Here is a 15,869-nt window from a genome sequence, read left to right on the forward strand (position 1 = left end):
AAACAGCCCCAACCTGTTTAGCCTCTCCCTATAGCTCAAATCCTCCAACCCTGGCAACACTCTTGTAAATCTTTTCTGAACCCTTTCAAGTTTCACAACATCTTTTCGATAGGAAGGAGACCAGAATTGCACGCAATGTTCCAACAGTGGTCTAACCAATGTCCTGTACAGTCGCAACATGACCTCCCAACTCCTGTACTCAGTACTCTGACCAATAAAGGAAAGCATACCAAACGCCTTCTTCACTATCCTGTCTACCTGCGACTCCACTTTCAAGGAGCTATGAACCTGAACTCCAAGGTTTCTTTATTTAGCAACACTCCCCAGGACCTTGATATTAAGTGTATAAGTCCTGCTAAGATTTGCTTTCCCAAAATGCAGCACATCACACTTATCTGAATTAAACTCCATCTGCCATTTCTCAGCCTAATGGCCCATCTGGTCAAGATCCTGTTGTAATCTGTGGTAACCCTCTTCACTGTCCACTATATCTCCAATTTTGGTGTCATCTGCAAACTTACTAACTGTACCTCTTATGCTCACATCCAAATCATTTATGTAAATGACAAAAAGTAGAGGACCCAGCACCGATCCTTGTGGCACTCCACTGACCACAGGCCTCCATCTGAAAAACAACCCTCCACCACCATCCTCTGTCTTCTACCTTTGAGTCAGTTCTGTATCCAAATGGCTAGTTCTCCCTGTATTCCGTGAGAACCAACCTTGCTAATCAGTCTCCCATGGGGAACCTTGTCGAACGCCTTACTGAATTCCATATAGATTTATCGCTCTGCCCTCATCAATCTTCTTTGTTACTTCCACAAAAAAACTCGATCAAGTTTGTGAGACATGATTTTCCACGCACAAAGCCACGTTGACTATACCTAATCAGTCCTTGCCTTTCCAAATACATGTACATCCTGTCCCTCAGGATTCCCTCCAACAACTTGCCCACCACCAATGTCAAGCTCACTGGTTCTTGGAGGATTTGAGCTATAGAGAGAGGCTGAATAGGCTGGGGCTGTTTTCCCTGGAACATCGGAAGCTGAGGGGTGACCTTATAGAGGTTTATAAAATCATGAGGGACGTTGATACGGTAAATTGACTAGGTCTTTTCCCTAGGGTGGGGAAGTCCAGAACTGGAGGGCATAGGTTCAGGGTGAGAGGGGAAAACATTTTTATATAGAGGGTGGTGCATGTATGGAATGAGCTGCCAGAAGAAGTGGTGGAAGCTGGTACAGTTACAGTCTTTAAAAGGCATCTGGATGGGTATATAAATTGAAAGGGTTGAGAGGGATATGGGCCAAGTGCTGGCAAATGGGACTAGATTGGGTTGGGATACCTGGTCGGCATGGATGAGTTGGACCAAAGGATTTGGTTGTATGCTATATATCTTTATGACTCTCTGACTCTATGTTGATATTCTAGGCATGTCGATATAAAAAGGACAAAGGTGTTGGGTGTTTTGAAATGAATTAAGGTAGACAGGATCAGATGGAATCTATCCCAGAATGCTGAGGGAAGCTGGTGAGGAAATGTCTGGGGTCTTCCACAAAATTTTTGTATCCTCTTTCGTCACAGGAGAGGCTCACAGGAGTGGAGAGATACCAATGTTATTCCTTTGTTTGAGAAGGACAACAAGGGTAATCTGGAAAATTACAGGTCTGTGATCCTTACGATATTGGTTGGAAAACTTTTGGAGAAGATTCTGAGGGACAGAATTTACTCACATTTGGTAAAGTAGAGACAGGCAGCTTGGCTTTGAATGGGGGAGGCTGTGTCTCACAAACCTGATTGAGTTTTTTGAGAAAGTGACAATGATGACTGATGAGGGCAGGGCAGTGGATATTGTCTAAATGGATGTTGGTAAGGCCTTTGACAAGGTCTCTCATTGCAGACAGATTACAAAAAGTGAAGTCACATGGGATCTGCAGGGAACTTTTAAGATGGATACACAACTGGCTTGGTCATAAAAGACAGAGAGTAGCGGTGGAAGAATGTTTTACTGACTAGAGATCTGTAACCAGTGGTGTTGCGCAGGGATCAGTGCTGGAATCTCTGTTGTAGAGATGATTTAGAGAAGACTGTAGGTCCCCCAATTAGTAAGTTTGTGAATGGCCTAAAGATTGGGGAAGCTGCAGGTACTGAGGAGGATTGCCAGAGGATACAGCAGGATATAGATAGGCTGGAGACTCAGACAGAGAAATAGCAGAATGAATTTAATCAGTAGATCAAAAAATGTTCACTCAGTGTGTAGTTAGAGAACAGAATCTACTGCTTGGAAGTGTGGTCAAGGCAGATTCGATTGAGGCAGTCAAGAGGTAAGTGGATAATTTGAATGGTAAAATTGTGCAGGACTACAGGAAGAAAGCAGGCAATTAGCATTAAAACAGAATGCTCAGAAAGCTGGTGCAGACACAATGGGCAGAATGGCCTCCTTCTCGACCAATGATAAAACATCTTCAATAACTTCCTATCTATAAAGTCATACTTCCATTGCTTGCTCATATTAGCTGAAAAGTAAGGTTTTGGGGCATTTGTGTAATTGCAATGGATTATTTTATTTTAAGTGGCTTACTGTTAATGTTACAATTGAATAATGGCTTCATCCTACCACACAGAGCATTCCTATTGCTACAAAATGAATGAACAAACCTGAGAAGAAAGTGCTGGTTAAAAGTTGTTAATGAGGGTCTGTATCCAGGATCATGGAACTCAGCAGTTAAATCACATTTTGAGACATCTTAATATAGGTAAGACCTGGTATTGATGGATTGAATATTGGGAAACCTTAAGGTTGTGAAGAACAGCAGTGACTGGAATTAATACAGCTTTCAGGCAAGAGTGGAGGTGTAATGGTCATTGGTGGGTGTGTTACAATGCAGCAGGAGAGGGCATCCTTTTTCCTTTTGTTAATCCATTTTGCAGCCAGGAAGACTCTGAGAGCACTAAAGAAGAACAAATGTGTTTTATCAGTGATGCATCACTGTTTCTACAGGTCATTAATTTTGCTACAATCAGCAAACTGTGAGAGTGCAGATGGCAGAGGAGGTACATCCCTCACTGCGGGCATTACCCCAAACAATGCGGCTGCTTCAATAGAATCTGCTGCCTTGGGCATGACAGAAGAGGGTGATGTGACTGGGTTTGAGTTCAGCAGGGAAACTGCACCACCTGGCCATGAATACCTGCAGGGACAGCCATCTGTCATGTTCTGGTGGAAATAAAACTTACTAGGCCCCTTAATGCTTGTGCTGTTGGATCTTCCAGCACCTCACACTGGGAAGCCCAGGATTTAGTCAATGGATGATTTCTATTCTGGACAGTCAAACAATGAGCATCTGTAAGACATAGTGAAAGCAAAGTCACTTGATTTTATCAGTGAATTTGGTTTGTGAGTTTTGTAAGGCATCGCTGTTGCATTGTTCCCTCGTGCTTATTTGGTCCTGTGAACAAGGGAGAATCATTATTTGGTGACTGTTAATCTAACTGGCCAGTAGCAGGGGTCCCAGAAGTTCTGCATCTGTGCTTAAACCAAATGTCCATGTGTCAGTGTAACAGAACTCCTTTAGGAGCTCAGAGCTTACTGTCATTCAGTAAAACCAATCAGCTGCTCCTGCCCTTTACTTCATAATGAGCATGGAACACAGAGTCTCAAATTAGGTCTCTGAATTGATTTGTCTGCATGTGTCATCAGTGGTAGATGTCCTTTTCAAGCAGCACTATCACACTTGGAGCTTCTGGATCCAGTGACAAGGATTGGACTCTCCCTGTAGAGATAAGAAAAAGGACCAAAAGAATCCCTCCTCGAGTGTGCTCTGACCTATCAATAAACACCTGGCTGAATTCCTACATCAACTCCACTTTCCCGCTTCATTCCCCCATATCCCTAGACTTAGTTGATGGAGAGGGGAAGCTCTCAGTTGTTATTCATCAGAGATCAAAGTAAGCAGGTGGTAGGTACATAATGAGTATATGGCAGCAACACATTTATAACTAACTACCATATTATGATAAAAGGAACTGTTAGAGGTGGTATATGAACATGGACAGAGGATTAACAAACTAATAGAAGACAATGTGTTGGGATAAAGAGGGAATTTTCAGGTTGGCAGCCTGTAACTTGTGGAGTGCCACAGGGGTCAGTGCTGGGGCCACAATTATTTACGTCACAAAGTGTGGCACTGGAAAAGCACATCAGGTCAGGCAGCATCCGAGGAGCAGGAGAGTCGACGTTTCAGGCATAAACCCTTCATCAGGAATATGACTCTCCTGCTCCTCAGATGCTGACTGAGCTGCTGCACTTTTCCGTGCCACACTTTTCGATTCTGACCTCCAGCATCCGCAGTCCTCACTTTTACTCAGCCGTAATTATTTACAACATGCTTTAATAATGTGGATGAGGAAAGTAAATGGACTGTAGCCAAGTTTGTGGATGACACAAAAATAGGTGGAAAGGCAGATGTTGAGGATGACACAGTCTGCAGAGCGATATAGATAGGTTAGTCAAATAGGCAAAAGACTTGACAAATCAAATATAATATGGGGAAATGTGAAGTTATGCAGTTTAGCAGGAAGAATACAGGAACTGAGCATTGTTTAAATGGAGAAAGACTGCAGAAAGCTACATCACATAGGGATTTGGGCGTCTTCATACCTAAATCACAAAAAAGCTCACATCCAGGTTCAGATCGCAAATGGAACATTGGCCTTTATTTCAAAGGAACTGAAGTAAAAAAACCAAGGAGTTGTGAACAGTTTTCATCTACTTATCTAAGGAAAGATTTACTGCCGTTGGAAGCAGTTTGAGGAGGTTCAGTTGGCTGATACTTGGTATGAAGATACTATCTTATTAGCAAAGGGTAAGTAGGTTGGGCTTGTACTCATTGAAATATCGTTAAATGGGAGGTGACCTTATTGAAACATACTAGATTCGTAGGGAACTTGTTAGGGTTGATGCAGAGAGTTTGTTTCCCCTTGTGTGAAAGTTTAGGACCAGAGGGCATAATCCCAAAATAGGGATTCACCCTTTTAAGACAGAAATGAGGAGAAACTTCTTCTCTCTGAGTGGAGTAAATCAGTTGAAATTTTTTTACCGCAGAGGGCCACCGAGGCTGGGTCATATTCAAGGCTGAGAGAGACAGAGTTTTCATTAGTAATGGGATCAAGGGTTATGGGCAAAAGGTAGGAAAGCGGAGTTGAGGATTATCAGATCACTATTGAACTGATTGAGTGGTGGAGTGGGTTCAATGGGCTAAATGTCTACATCTGTCCTATATCTTATGGGCTTAACTAATTTATCTTCGTGTACAATCACCCAGCATGGACACACCAATATAGCAAAATGCGTGCCTCTCTGGTACCATCAAATATTCTAAGAAAGGAATTCTGTCCTTTTGTTTTACAGTGATATTCTTACCTTATGTTTGTGTTTCTTTCATTCATGGAATTTCTTCCAGACTTGATCTGTGACATTCTGCCACCTTTCTGTCCCAACTTCTCTTTACACTGTCCCTCCACTACAACAGAGATTGGTGCTGCCACAGGCTGGCTTCCACATTGGGCTTACTACATTTGGTTCAGACCCATCTATAATTTTAATAAAAACAGTGCAACTCATTCCTGGAAAAGAGACCATTGTGACCTTTGTCAGTGAGTCACATACAAGAAATGTTCCAGGATTTCTTGGGGAGGCAATGGTCTAGTGGTATTGTCATGAGACCTATTAATCCAGTAACTCAGCTAATGTTCTTGAGACTGGATTCAACTCCTGCCAAGGCAGATGGATAAATCTGAATTTAGTAAAGAATCTGGAATAATGGGCCAAATGATGACCCTAAAACCATTGTCAATTGTCAGGAAGAACCCATCTGCTTCACAAATGTCCCTTAGGGAAGCAAATCTACCATCCTTACCTGGTTTGGCCGAGATGTGACTCCAGCCCCACAGCAATGTGGTTGACTCTTAACTACTCTCTGAGCAATAAATGCTGGCCTGGCCAGTGGCACCCATTTACTGTGAGTGAATTAGAAAGTTTTCACCATCCCTGCTTAGACAAAGACACATCATGATGAATCATAAAACTATAAACCATACACACCTCTGATGTTGTTTGCTGGTTATTAACTTTATGAATATCAGGTATTTCCCTCACTTTTCTCAAAACTAAGTAAAGTACCGCCCATAATGAAAATCTAATAAAACTAATGTTCTGTTAAATGCTTCTTTTGCCAGATAAATTGAACACACTTTCTTCGTTCATTGGTCCATTCAAGTATTTCAGCCCTGGTTTGGAAAATACAGAGGATGAGGACAATCTGAGTAAGTCTGATTTCCCGTTTATTAAGTAAATTGCTGATACTGCCTCAATGAAATGAAAACAGAGTCTCATTCACAGACAAACCCTTGGCAGAATCAGTTCAAATAGTGCACTCAGGAATGTGTGATAAAACACTACACCAATCAGCTTAATTTCCAAATATTTTTGTTCATTCTTTTTTAAAAATTGTGCAAGTTGTTCTATCCAGCAAAACAACCTACGAGTCACAACAGGCAAAATCGAGCAGTTAAAAAGCTCATCCATACAAATACAGACCATCTGGTTGTGAAGGCAATACACTCAGTCGCAGTCAGCCATATGTTCGAGTTTATAAAATGAACAAAAACAGCTGCCATAAAGCGTAAAATGGAGAGTTTAGAACTGAATGCATTAACTAAGAAAATTATTATAATACCTCTTAACACAATTATTTGTGTGGCCAAGTGGGTAAATACACAGCCTTGTGTGATGACCCATTTGGAAGACCCCAGCTTTGTTTGTTAGTCAGCATGGAGTTGTTTGGGGTAACAGGTCAAGTCAACAGAGTGAAGAGGACTCCCATTGTGATCACTGTCACATGAATCCATTGCCAACATTCACATTCGAGGCAAATACACAAATTGCTGGAGGCTGTTAGCAACTGGTACACAGTGACCCTGCAAGAACCAATACCTTTAAGAGGGAAGAAAATGAGCAAATGTGAAATATAGAATCATATGTTAAGAGCATTTACAATATTTACACAACATCTAACAAATAAAAGTTGTTCAGTATGGCACTAATGCTGCCTGAAAAGGGTTTATCCATATGATTTCCTTAGCTTCACTTGTTCACTCACGGGATAATTTTTGTCTTCTGTAGATTGGCTACAACCTGATAGTTGGTTGCGTTAAACACTATTGGGCCTCTCTCTTCTCCTTTGGAACCATGCAATGTTCTGGGAGAGCGAACACAAGCTGTTTTCAAACGCAGACTGTTCTTATGAAACCTGTCTCTAGCCTGTCTCCCCTATCCTCACCTCCAACATCAAACAAAAGAAGTCTAATTAAGATCATTCATTCAGCTACCTCTGTTGCCCTTCTCCATTTCCATCATTACCAAGCCGAATCTCCTCATCAGGCTCTCTTCTGTTATAACCCTGAAGTCATGTCTCTCACTCCAGTTTCTCTTTCTCTCCCATCATTTGGTCTCCAAGCTCATCTCATCAATGAGATCCACCTCTTACTTCTTGATGCGAATGCCACTAAACCAAACTATTCTACCTTTTGTTATAACACAAAGATATAAATCCAGACCAAATCAGACTCACTGACACTGGACACAGTGAGATTAAAGCATTTGTTGACTCTCAAAATATTCAATTATTCCTAACCAGACTTTACAAATAACTGATCTGAGACACCAAGTTTATAACTTAAACAAACCTTAATAATGTAACTTGAGCAAAACACAAATGAATAACTAGGCATTCTAATTAATATCTATGATCCCCAGCACAATCTTCTTTAAATAGAGTCCAGCACTCACACACTGACAGGCAGACACGGTTAAGGTATACATTTATTAAAAATTATAAATTGTTGCTTCAATTAATTCCAGCCCTTCATGAAATCCAATGGATTACATCACAGGCTACAATCTTGCTTGAATTTTGAAGTTACTGGTCAATATAAATAGCTTCCATGGACCTCCAGAGAATTGTCCTAATTTCTCATAGGTTGTGGTTCTTTTCTCAGGATCTTCAGTTGATAACTGGAGGTCAACTAGAGACAGCAAAACCAAACAACCCAGAGGCAGTTTCCAAAGAAACTTTGCCTCCTGCCCAAAAACACAGTCAACACAGTTCTCTCTTTGTTTTCTCATTTTTTCTTCCCAATATTTCCTACGGTTGGCTTGCTGGAACCAGTTTTTTCCTGATTGACCAATTCAACATCCAACCGGCTGCCAGTCCCTGACCATAACAACATCTCAGTACCAGTTTGTCGATAGTATTCTTCAACCAGTAACTATGATACCTGTAGTATCTTTGCAGGCCAGTTCCAACAAACATCAGTGTTTTGTTCTCTCCCATTTAAAAAAGAACAGGCTCATATTCGAAGTTCAATTCTCAACTGCAACTCGCAGTTCCAAACCAAAAATGAGAAAAATAAAAGATCTATAATAATGGTCTGAAGACTTCTCTCTACTGTTCAGTTTCCTCATTTGAATCTGCTCTTGGTTATTCAATCATAGCTAAGGCAACTCCCATGCAATCTCTTGCTCACTTGCAGCATTACCTTTAGAGTCCTGTACAGACATATCCTGATCTCTTCCTAATTCTTATCTACATTTTATCATCCAAAAACATGGGTTGCATCACCTTCCATATATTTGCTAATACCACCTAGTTCTATGTATTCACCACTTTTCTTAATGTTGCCACTGAGATGCAATATTGTCGAGTTAAACACCAGGAGATCAACTTTCATCTGTGCCACAAAACGCAGATCCCTTCCACCAATTCCATTTTCCTGCCGGTCGCCTTCTCAGTTGAACCATTATATCTGATTCAACCAGAGCTGAACTTCTGATCGCACGTTCTCTTCAGTACAAAGATGGCCTCATCACTTGTCCCCAAGTAATATTGCCCATGTCTTAGGAGTACACAGTCTGAATTTCAACAGGGAGACTTGTAACTGGCAAACATTGTGGAAATCTTTGAGGAGTTAACATACAAAGGTGGACAGAGGGATGCAGTGGACATAGATTATAGAACATGAGGGAAGATTATCGATGTACCACAGAAGGAAGTCATCTGGTCTACTTAGCCTCAAACCCCATTCACAACAATTAGGTTTAGAATCCTACAGGTTAAGACAGATCATTCTCACTATCCATCTAGCCTCTTCGATAGAAGACTATTAAATTAATTGGGTTGACAGTCAGAATCTTTTGAAATGTTTAGTATTAGAGGGCATGCATTTAAGGTGAGAGGGACAAAGTTCAAAGGAAATGTGAGCGGCAAGTCTTTTACACAGAAAGGGGTAAGAATCTGGAATGTGCTGCCGAGGGTGATGGTGGAGGCGGATATGATAGGGGCATTTAAGGGACCTTTAGATAAGATGTGATTATGGAAGGAATGATGGGGTAATGGATTAAGCTATTAGCTTCTTTTGGCATCATGTTCAGCCCAACATTGTGGGCTGAAGGGCCCTTTCCTGTGCTGTATTGTTCTATGCTCCATGTTCTATCATGTACATTATAAAATATGCACCCTTTACAAATCTTCTATCTTCCTCTCTTTCATGGAATGTGGGCATCACTGGCAAGATGAACATTTGTTAACTCATCTGTAATCATCCTTAATCTAAGTGGCTAGACAGGTTCAGAGGCCAGTCAGGAGTCAAAATTGCTGTGGATCTGGATTAAATTGGAAACTGAACAAGGTGTCAAATTTCTTTTCCCTAAAGGAGATTAATGAACCAGGTTAGTTTTTACAACAAGTGATGATAATGACATGGACACCATTACTGCAACTGGCCTTCAATTCCAGATTTTATCATCGAAAAATAAATTTCACCAACTCCTGTGGTATCACCAGAGCGTTAGTCTGCCTCTGATCACTATTCCAGTTACATTGACATTATGCAAACATCTCTTTTGAGCAATAAGTTTCAAATTCCCACTGCCCTCTCAATAAAAACATTACTCCTCATGTCAGCTGATGTTATTACTGGATATGTTGAATTCCCAGACAGGAACCAAGCTTGGTAGATCATATTTTTATGTTTGATTTGGTTTTAATGAAGTGTTCTTTCACTGAACCGTAAGCACACAATATTGCAGATTTACTTTAACAACAAAACTGAAGTTTATTACAAAAGGAGCAAAGATTTTGAAGATGTAACAAAGAAGATTGATGAGGGCAGAGCAGTAGATGTGATCTATATGGAATTCAGTAAAGCGTTCGAAAAGATTCCCCACGGGAGACTGATTAGCAAGGTTGGTTCTCACGGAATACAGGGAGAACTAGCCATATGGATACAGAACTGGCTCAAAGGTAGAAGGTGGTGGTGGAGGATTGTTTTTCAGACTGGAGGCCTGTGATCAGTGGAGTGCCACAAGGATCGGTGCTGGGCCCTCTAGTTTTTGTCATTTACATAAATGATTTGGATGCGAGCATAAGAGGTACAGTTAGTAAGTTTGCAGATGACACAAAAATTGGAGGTGTAGTGGACAGCGAAGAGGGTTATCTCAGATTACAACAGGATCTGGACCAGATGGGCCAATGGGCTGAGAAGTGACAGATGGAGTTTAATTCAGATAAATGCGAGGTGCTGCATTTTGGGAAAGCAAATCTTAGCAGGACTTATACACTTAATGGTAAAGTCCTTTGTTGCTGAACAAAGAGACCTTGGAGTGCAGGTTCCTTTCTCCTTGAAAGTGGAGTTGCAGGTAGATAGGATAGTGAAGAAGGCGTTTGGTATGCTTTCCTTTATTGGTCAGAGTATTGAGTACAGGAGTTAGGAGGTCATGTTGCGGCTGTGCAGGACATTGGTAAGGCCACTGTTGGAATATCGGAAAGATGTTGTGAAACTTAAAAGTTCAGAAAAGATTTACAAGGATGTTGCCAGGGTTGGAGGATCTGAGCTACAGGGAGAGGCTGAACAGGCTGGGGCTGTTTTCCCTGGAGCGTCGGAGGCTGAGGGGTGACCTTATAGAGGTTTACAAAATTATGAGGGGCATGGATAGGATAAATAGACAAAGTCTTTTCCCTGGGGTGGGGGAGTCCAGAACTAGAGGGCGTATGTTTAGGGTGAGAGGGGAAAGAGATAAAAGAGACCTAAGGGGCAACCTTTTCACACATAGGGTGGTACGTGTATGGAATGAGCTGCCAGAGGATGTGGTGGAGGCTGGTACAATTGCAATATTTAAGAGGCATTTGGATGGGTATATGAATAGGAAGAGTTTGGAGGGATATGGGCCGGGTGCTGGCAGGTGGGACTAGATTGGGTTGGGATATCTGGTCGGCATGGACGGGTTGGACCAAAGGGTCTGTTTCCATGCGCTACATCCCTATGACTCTATGACTTTAAGAAATAGAATAATCTGAACCATCTACTTATGATAAAAATTCAAAGGTTTTAAACACACAGTAAAATGATAACTCCATTAATCCCAAAACACTCCTTTTTAAATTGAATGGAAACAAAGCAGCTTTAGTGTTGTTCTAAATACACAAGTCCTGGTACAGTTCCCAAAACACAGCCCATATAATAATCACATGAGAATTAATGAATCTTCATGTTGGTAGGTTTAAGTGACTTGCAACTTTGATTGAAAATGCAGATGGCAACTCCCAGGAACTATCATACATTTGAGTTTCAATATACCCCCTTCACTAGCCACTTTCAGGTCTTTATCCTAACACATCTGATCTGGAACTAACAGTAATTTTTAACTCCAAAGGAATCTAATTTACTGCATCTATCAGCCCCTTCACAAGAACACTGACTATATAGCCATCCTGTGCTAACCCACTCAAAATCAAAAGTGAAAGCTCAATGTCTCTCAATTATGACATTTCCCTTAAACTTAAAAATAAATTCTCAAACTCTCCAACAAATCTTTGAGGCCCTATTGTTTATCATGTCCTATTGAAAACAGTCTAGATTGAACAGAAGTCCAACGGGAAAGGCATTTGATAAGGTTCCACACGGTAGGCTATTGTACAAAATAAGGAGTTTCGGGATTGAGGGTGATTTAGCTGTTTGGATCAGAAATTGGCTAGCTGAAAGAAGACAGAGGATGGTGGTTGATGGGAAATGTTCATCCTTGAGCTCAGTTACCAGTGGTGTGCAGCAAGGATCTGTTTTGGGGTCACTGCTGTTTGTCATTTTTATAAATGATCTGGAGATGGCTGTGGAAGGATGGGTTAGTAAATTTGCAGATGACACTAAGGTAGGCAGAGTTGTGGATAGTGCTGAAGGATGTTATGGATTACAGAGGGACATAGATAAGACGCAGAGCTGGGCTGAGAAGTGACAAATGGAGTGGAATGCGAAAAAGTAAAAGGTGGTTCACTTTGGAAGAAGTAACAGGAATGCAGAGTACCGGGCTAATGGTAAAATTCTTGGCAGTGTAGATGAACAGAGAGATCTTGGTGTCTAGGTGCATAAATCCATGAAAGTTGCCAAGTAGGTTGACAGGGTTGTTGAGAAGACATATGGTGTGTTGGTGTTTATTAGTAGGGGGATTGAGTTTCAGAGCCACAGGGTCATGCTTCAGCTGTACAAGACACTGGGCCGCACTTGGAATATAGTGTGCAGTTCTGGTCACCGCATTATAGGAAGGATGTGGAAGCTTTGGAAAGGGTTCAGAGGAGATTTACTAACATGTCTGGTATGGAAGGAAAGTCTTACGAGAAAAGGCTGAGGGAACTGAGACTGTTTTCATTGGAGAGAAGAAGGTTGAGAGGTGAATTAATCGAGACGCATAAGATAATCAGAGGGTTAGATAGGATGAACAGTGAGAGCCTTTTTCCTCAGATGGTGAAGGTTAACATGAGGGGACATTGTTTTAAACTGAGGGGTGATAGATTTAGGAGAGATATCAGGGGTAGCTTCTTTACTCAGAGGGGCATGGAACGGCCTACTTGCAACAGTAGCGGACTCGCTGACGAGAGGGACCGTATTGTTGAAGAGGAGAGTGTGAAATGGACTGGTAAGCTAGAGGAGATACTTGTTAGGAAGGAAGATGTGTTGGACATTTTGAATAACTTGAGGATAGACAAGTACCCCGGGCCTGACGGGATATATCCTAGGATTATGTGGGAAGCAAGAGAGGAAATTGCAGAGCCGTTGGCAATGATCTTTTTGTCTTCACTGTCAACAGGGGTGGTACCAGGGGACTGGAGAGTGGCGAATGTTGTGCCCCTGTTCAAAAAAGGGAATAGGGATAACCCCGGGAATTACAGGCCAGTTAGTCTTACTTCAGTGGTAGGCAAAGTAATGGAAAGGGTACTGAGGGATAGGATTTATGAGTATCTGGAAAGACACTGCTTGATTAGGGACAGCCAGCACAGATTTGTGAAGGGTAGGTCTTGCCTTACAAGTCTTATTGAATTCTTTGAGGAGGTGACCAAGCATGTGGATGAGGGTAGAGCAGTGGATGTAGTGTACATGGATTTTAGTAAGGCATTTGATAAGGTTCCCCATGGTAGGCTTATGCGGAAAGTCAGGAGGCATGGGATAGAGAGAAATTTGGCCAGTTGAATAGAAAACTGGCTAACCGGTCGAAGTCAGAGTGTGGTGGTAGATGGTAAATATTCAGCCTGGAGCCCAGTTACAAGTGGAGTTCCACAGGGATCAGTTCTGGGTCCTCTGCTGTTTGTAATTTTTATTAATGACTTGGAAGAGGGAGTCGAAGGGTGGGTCAGTAAATTTGCAGATGATATGAAGATTGGTGGAGTTGTGGATAGTGAGGAGGGCTGTTGTCGGCTGCAAAGGGACTTAGATATGATGCAGAGCTGGGCTGAGGAGTGGCAGATAGAGTTCAACCCTGCCAAGTGTGAGGTTGTCCATTTTGAAAGGACAAATAAGAATGCGGAAGACAGGGTTAATGGTAGGGTTCTTAGTAAGGTGGAGGAGCAGAGGGATCTTGGGGTCTATGTTCATAGATCTTTGAAAGTTGCCACTCAGGTGGATAGAGCTTGTAAGAAGGCCTATGGTGTATTAGCGTTCATTAGCAGAGGGATTAAATCAAGAGTCGTGAAGTGATGTTACAGCTGTACAGGACTTTGGTTAGGTCACATTTGGAGTACTGTGTGCAGTTCTGGTCGCCTCACTTTAGGAAAGATGTGGAAGCTTTGGAGAGGGTGCAGAGAAGATTTACCAGGATGTTGCCTGGAATGGAGAATAGGTCGTAAGAGGATAGGTTGAGCGTGCTAGGCCTTTTCTCATTGGAACGGAGAAGGATGAGGGGTGACTTGATAGAGGCGTATAAGATGATCAGAGGAATAGATAGAGTAGACAATCAGAAACTTTTTCCCCGGGTACAACAGAGTGTTACAAGGGGACATAAATTTAAGGTGAAGGGTGGAAGGTATAGGGGAGATGTCAGGGGTAGGTTCTTTACCCAGAGAGTGGTGGGGGCATGGAATGCGCTGCCTGTGGGAGTGGCAGAGTCAGAATCATTGGTGACCTTTAAGCGGCAATTGGATAGGTACATGGATGGGTGCTTAAGCTCGGACAAATGTTCGGCACAACATCGTGGGCCGAAGGGCCTGTTCTGTGCTGTATTGTTCTATGTTCTATGTTCTATGTAAGGGGATTGAAATGGACGTTGGACATACAGATGGATAATAATGGAATAGTGTCAGTTAGATGGGCTTCAGATTAATTTCACAGGTCGGCACAACATTGAGGGCCAAAGGGCCTGTCCTGCGCTGTAACGTTCTATGTTCTATGCTCTATGGTACAAACCCACTGTACAGCCAGCCTTCAAAAATTGTTTATAAATCAAACTGCAATAGTTGCAGAAATACTTGTGTTAATAATTAACTTCAAGCACACAGAAATGTCCGTAAGTTATTAACTCAAACCAAAAATCCAAGCTTGCAGAAACTAATGTTGGTCAGCACAGTGGCTCAGTGGTTAGCACTGCTGCCTCACAGCATCAGGCACCCAGGTTTAATTCCGCCCTTCGGTGACTCTCTGCATGGAGTGTGCACATTCTCCCCAGGCCTGTGTGGGTTTTCTTCGGGTTCTCCAGTTTCCTCCTACAGTCAAAGGTGTGCAGGTCAGGTGAATTGGCCATCCTAAATTGCCCATTAGTCAGAGGGAAATGGGTCTGGGTGGGTTACTCATCGAAGGGTCAGTGTGGACTTGTTGGGCCGAAGGGCCTGTTTCCACACTGTAGGGAATCTAATCTAATCTAATCTAATCCATAATGTGCAGGTTAAGTGCGTTAACCTTGGGAAATGCTGGTTTACAGGCATAGGGTGAGGGAGGAGTGAGGTCTGAGTGGGATGCTCTTTGGAAGGTCAGTGTGGACTCAGTGAGCTGAATGGACTGCTTCCACACTTCCATTGAAAATTGAACACATAAATCACACAGTATACATCATACTCAACTCTCCTCTAATCTTTCCACCAATTACTTTAACTCTATATCTCTGGTATTAAGGTACATAGCAAAATATTAGAGATTATGTGAGAAAATTAACGATTATGAAATTATAGGGAGAATAGCAAACGGGATTTACCTAAATAGAAGGGAGGAAAACAGAGAGTAGGAATTGAAATTCACAGAGTACCCTGGATAGCAAAGGAAGAGGCATAGCTAATTCTACACAGAACCAAAGAAAGCTTGAAAAGGAGCTCAAATGGAATAAATTTACATGATAGAGGCAGAGGGAATTCAGAAATGATAAATTTGAGAGAATTAATTTTGGCACAAAAAGGCAGGAATTATACTCAGAATTAACAGTGTTGAGCAGAGAGAGTTTGGACAGAGAGACAGTATGTCAGGTTCATAAAGTCAGTAACAAGATTCTAAGTTAAAAATCAAAT

At 41.9% G+C, this 15,869-nt stretch overlaps 1 protein-coding gene across 2 annotated transcripts in view; it reads left to right on the top strand.

Annotated features, from left to right (window-relative positions):
- adarb2 (adenosine deaminase RNA specific B2 (inactive)) overlaps positions 1–15,869 on the top strand; it is a 748,761-nt gene that overhangs the window by 359,700 nt on the left and 373,192 nt on the right. For both annotated transcript variants that reach the window (XM_043690659.2, XM_043690662.2), the window contains one exon: positions 6,235–6,321. In XM_043690659.2, coding sequence (XP_043546594.2) covers positions 6,235–6,321 — 87 coding nt within the window. The remainder of the gene's footprint in view (positions 1–6,234; positions 6,322–15,869) is intronic.

Source organism: Chiloscyllium plagiosum, unplaced genomic scaffold, assembly GCF_037043375.1.
Source record: "Chiloscyllium plagiosum isolate Xiang-an unplaced genomic scaffold, Cpla_swu_hap1 HiC_scaffold_5, whole genome shotgun sequence".
In the NCBI taxonomy this organism is placed as follows: Eukaryota; Metazoa; Chordata; class Chondrichthyes; order Orectolobiformes; family Hemiscylliidae; genus Chiloscyllium; species Chiloscyllium plagiosum.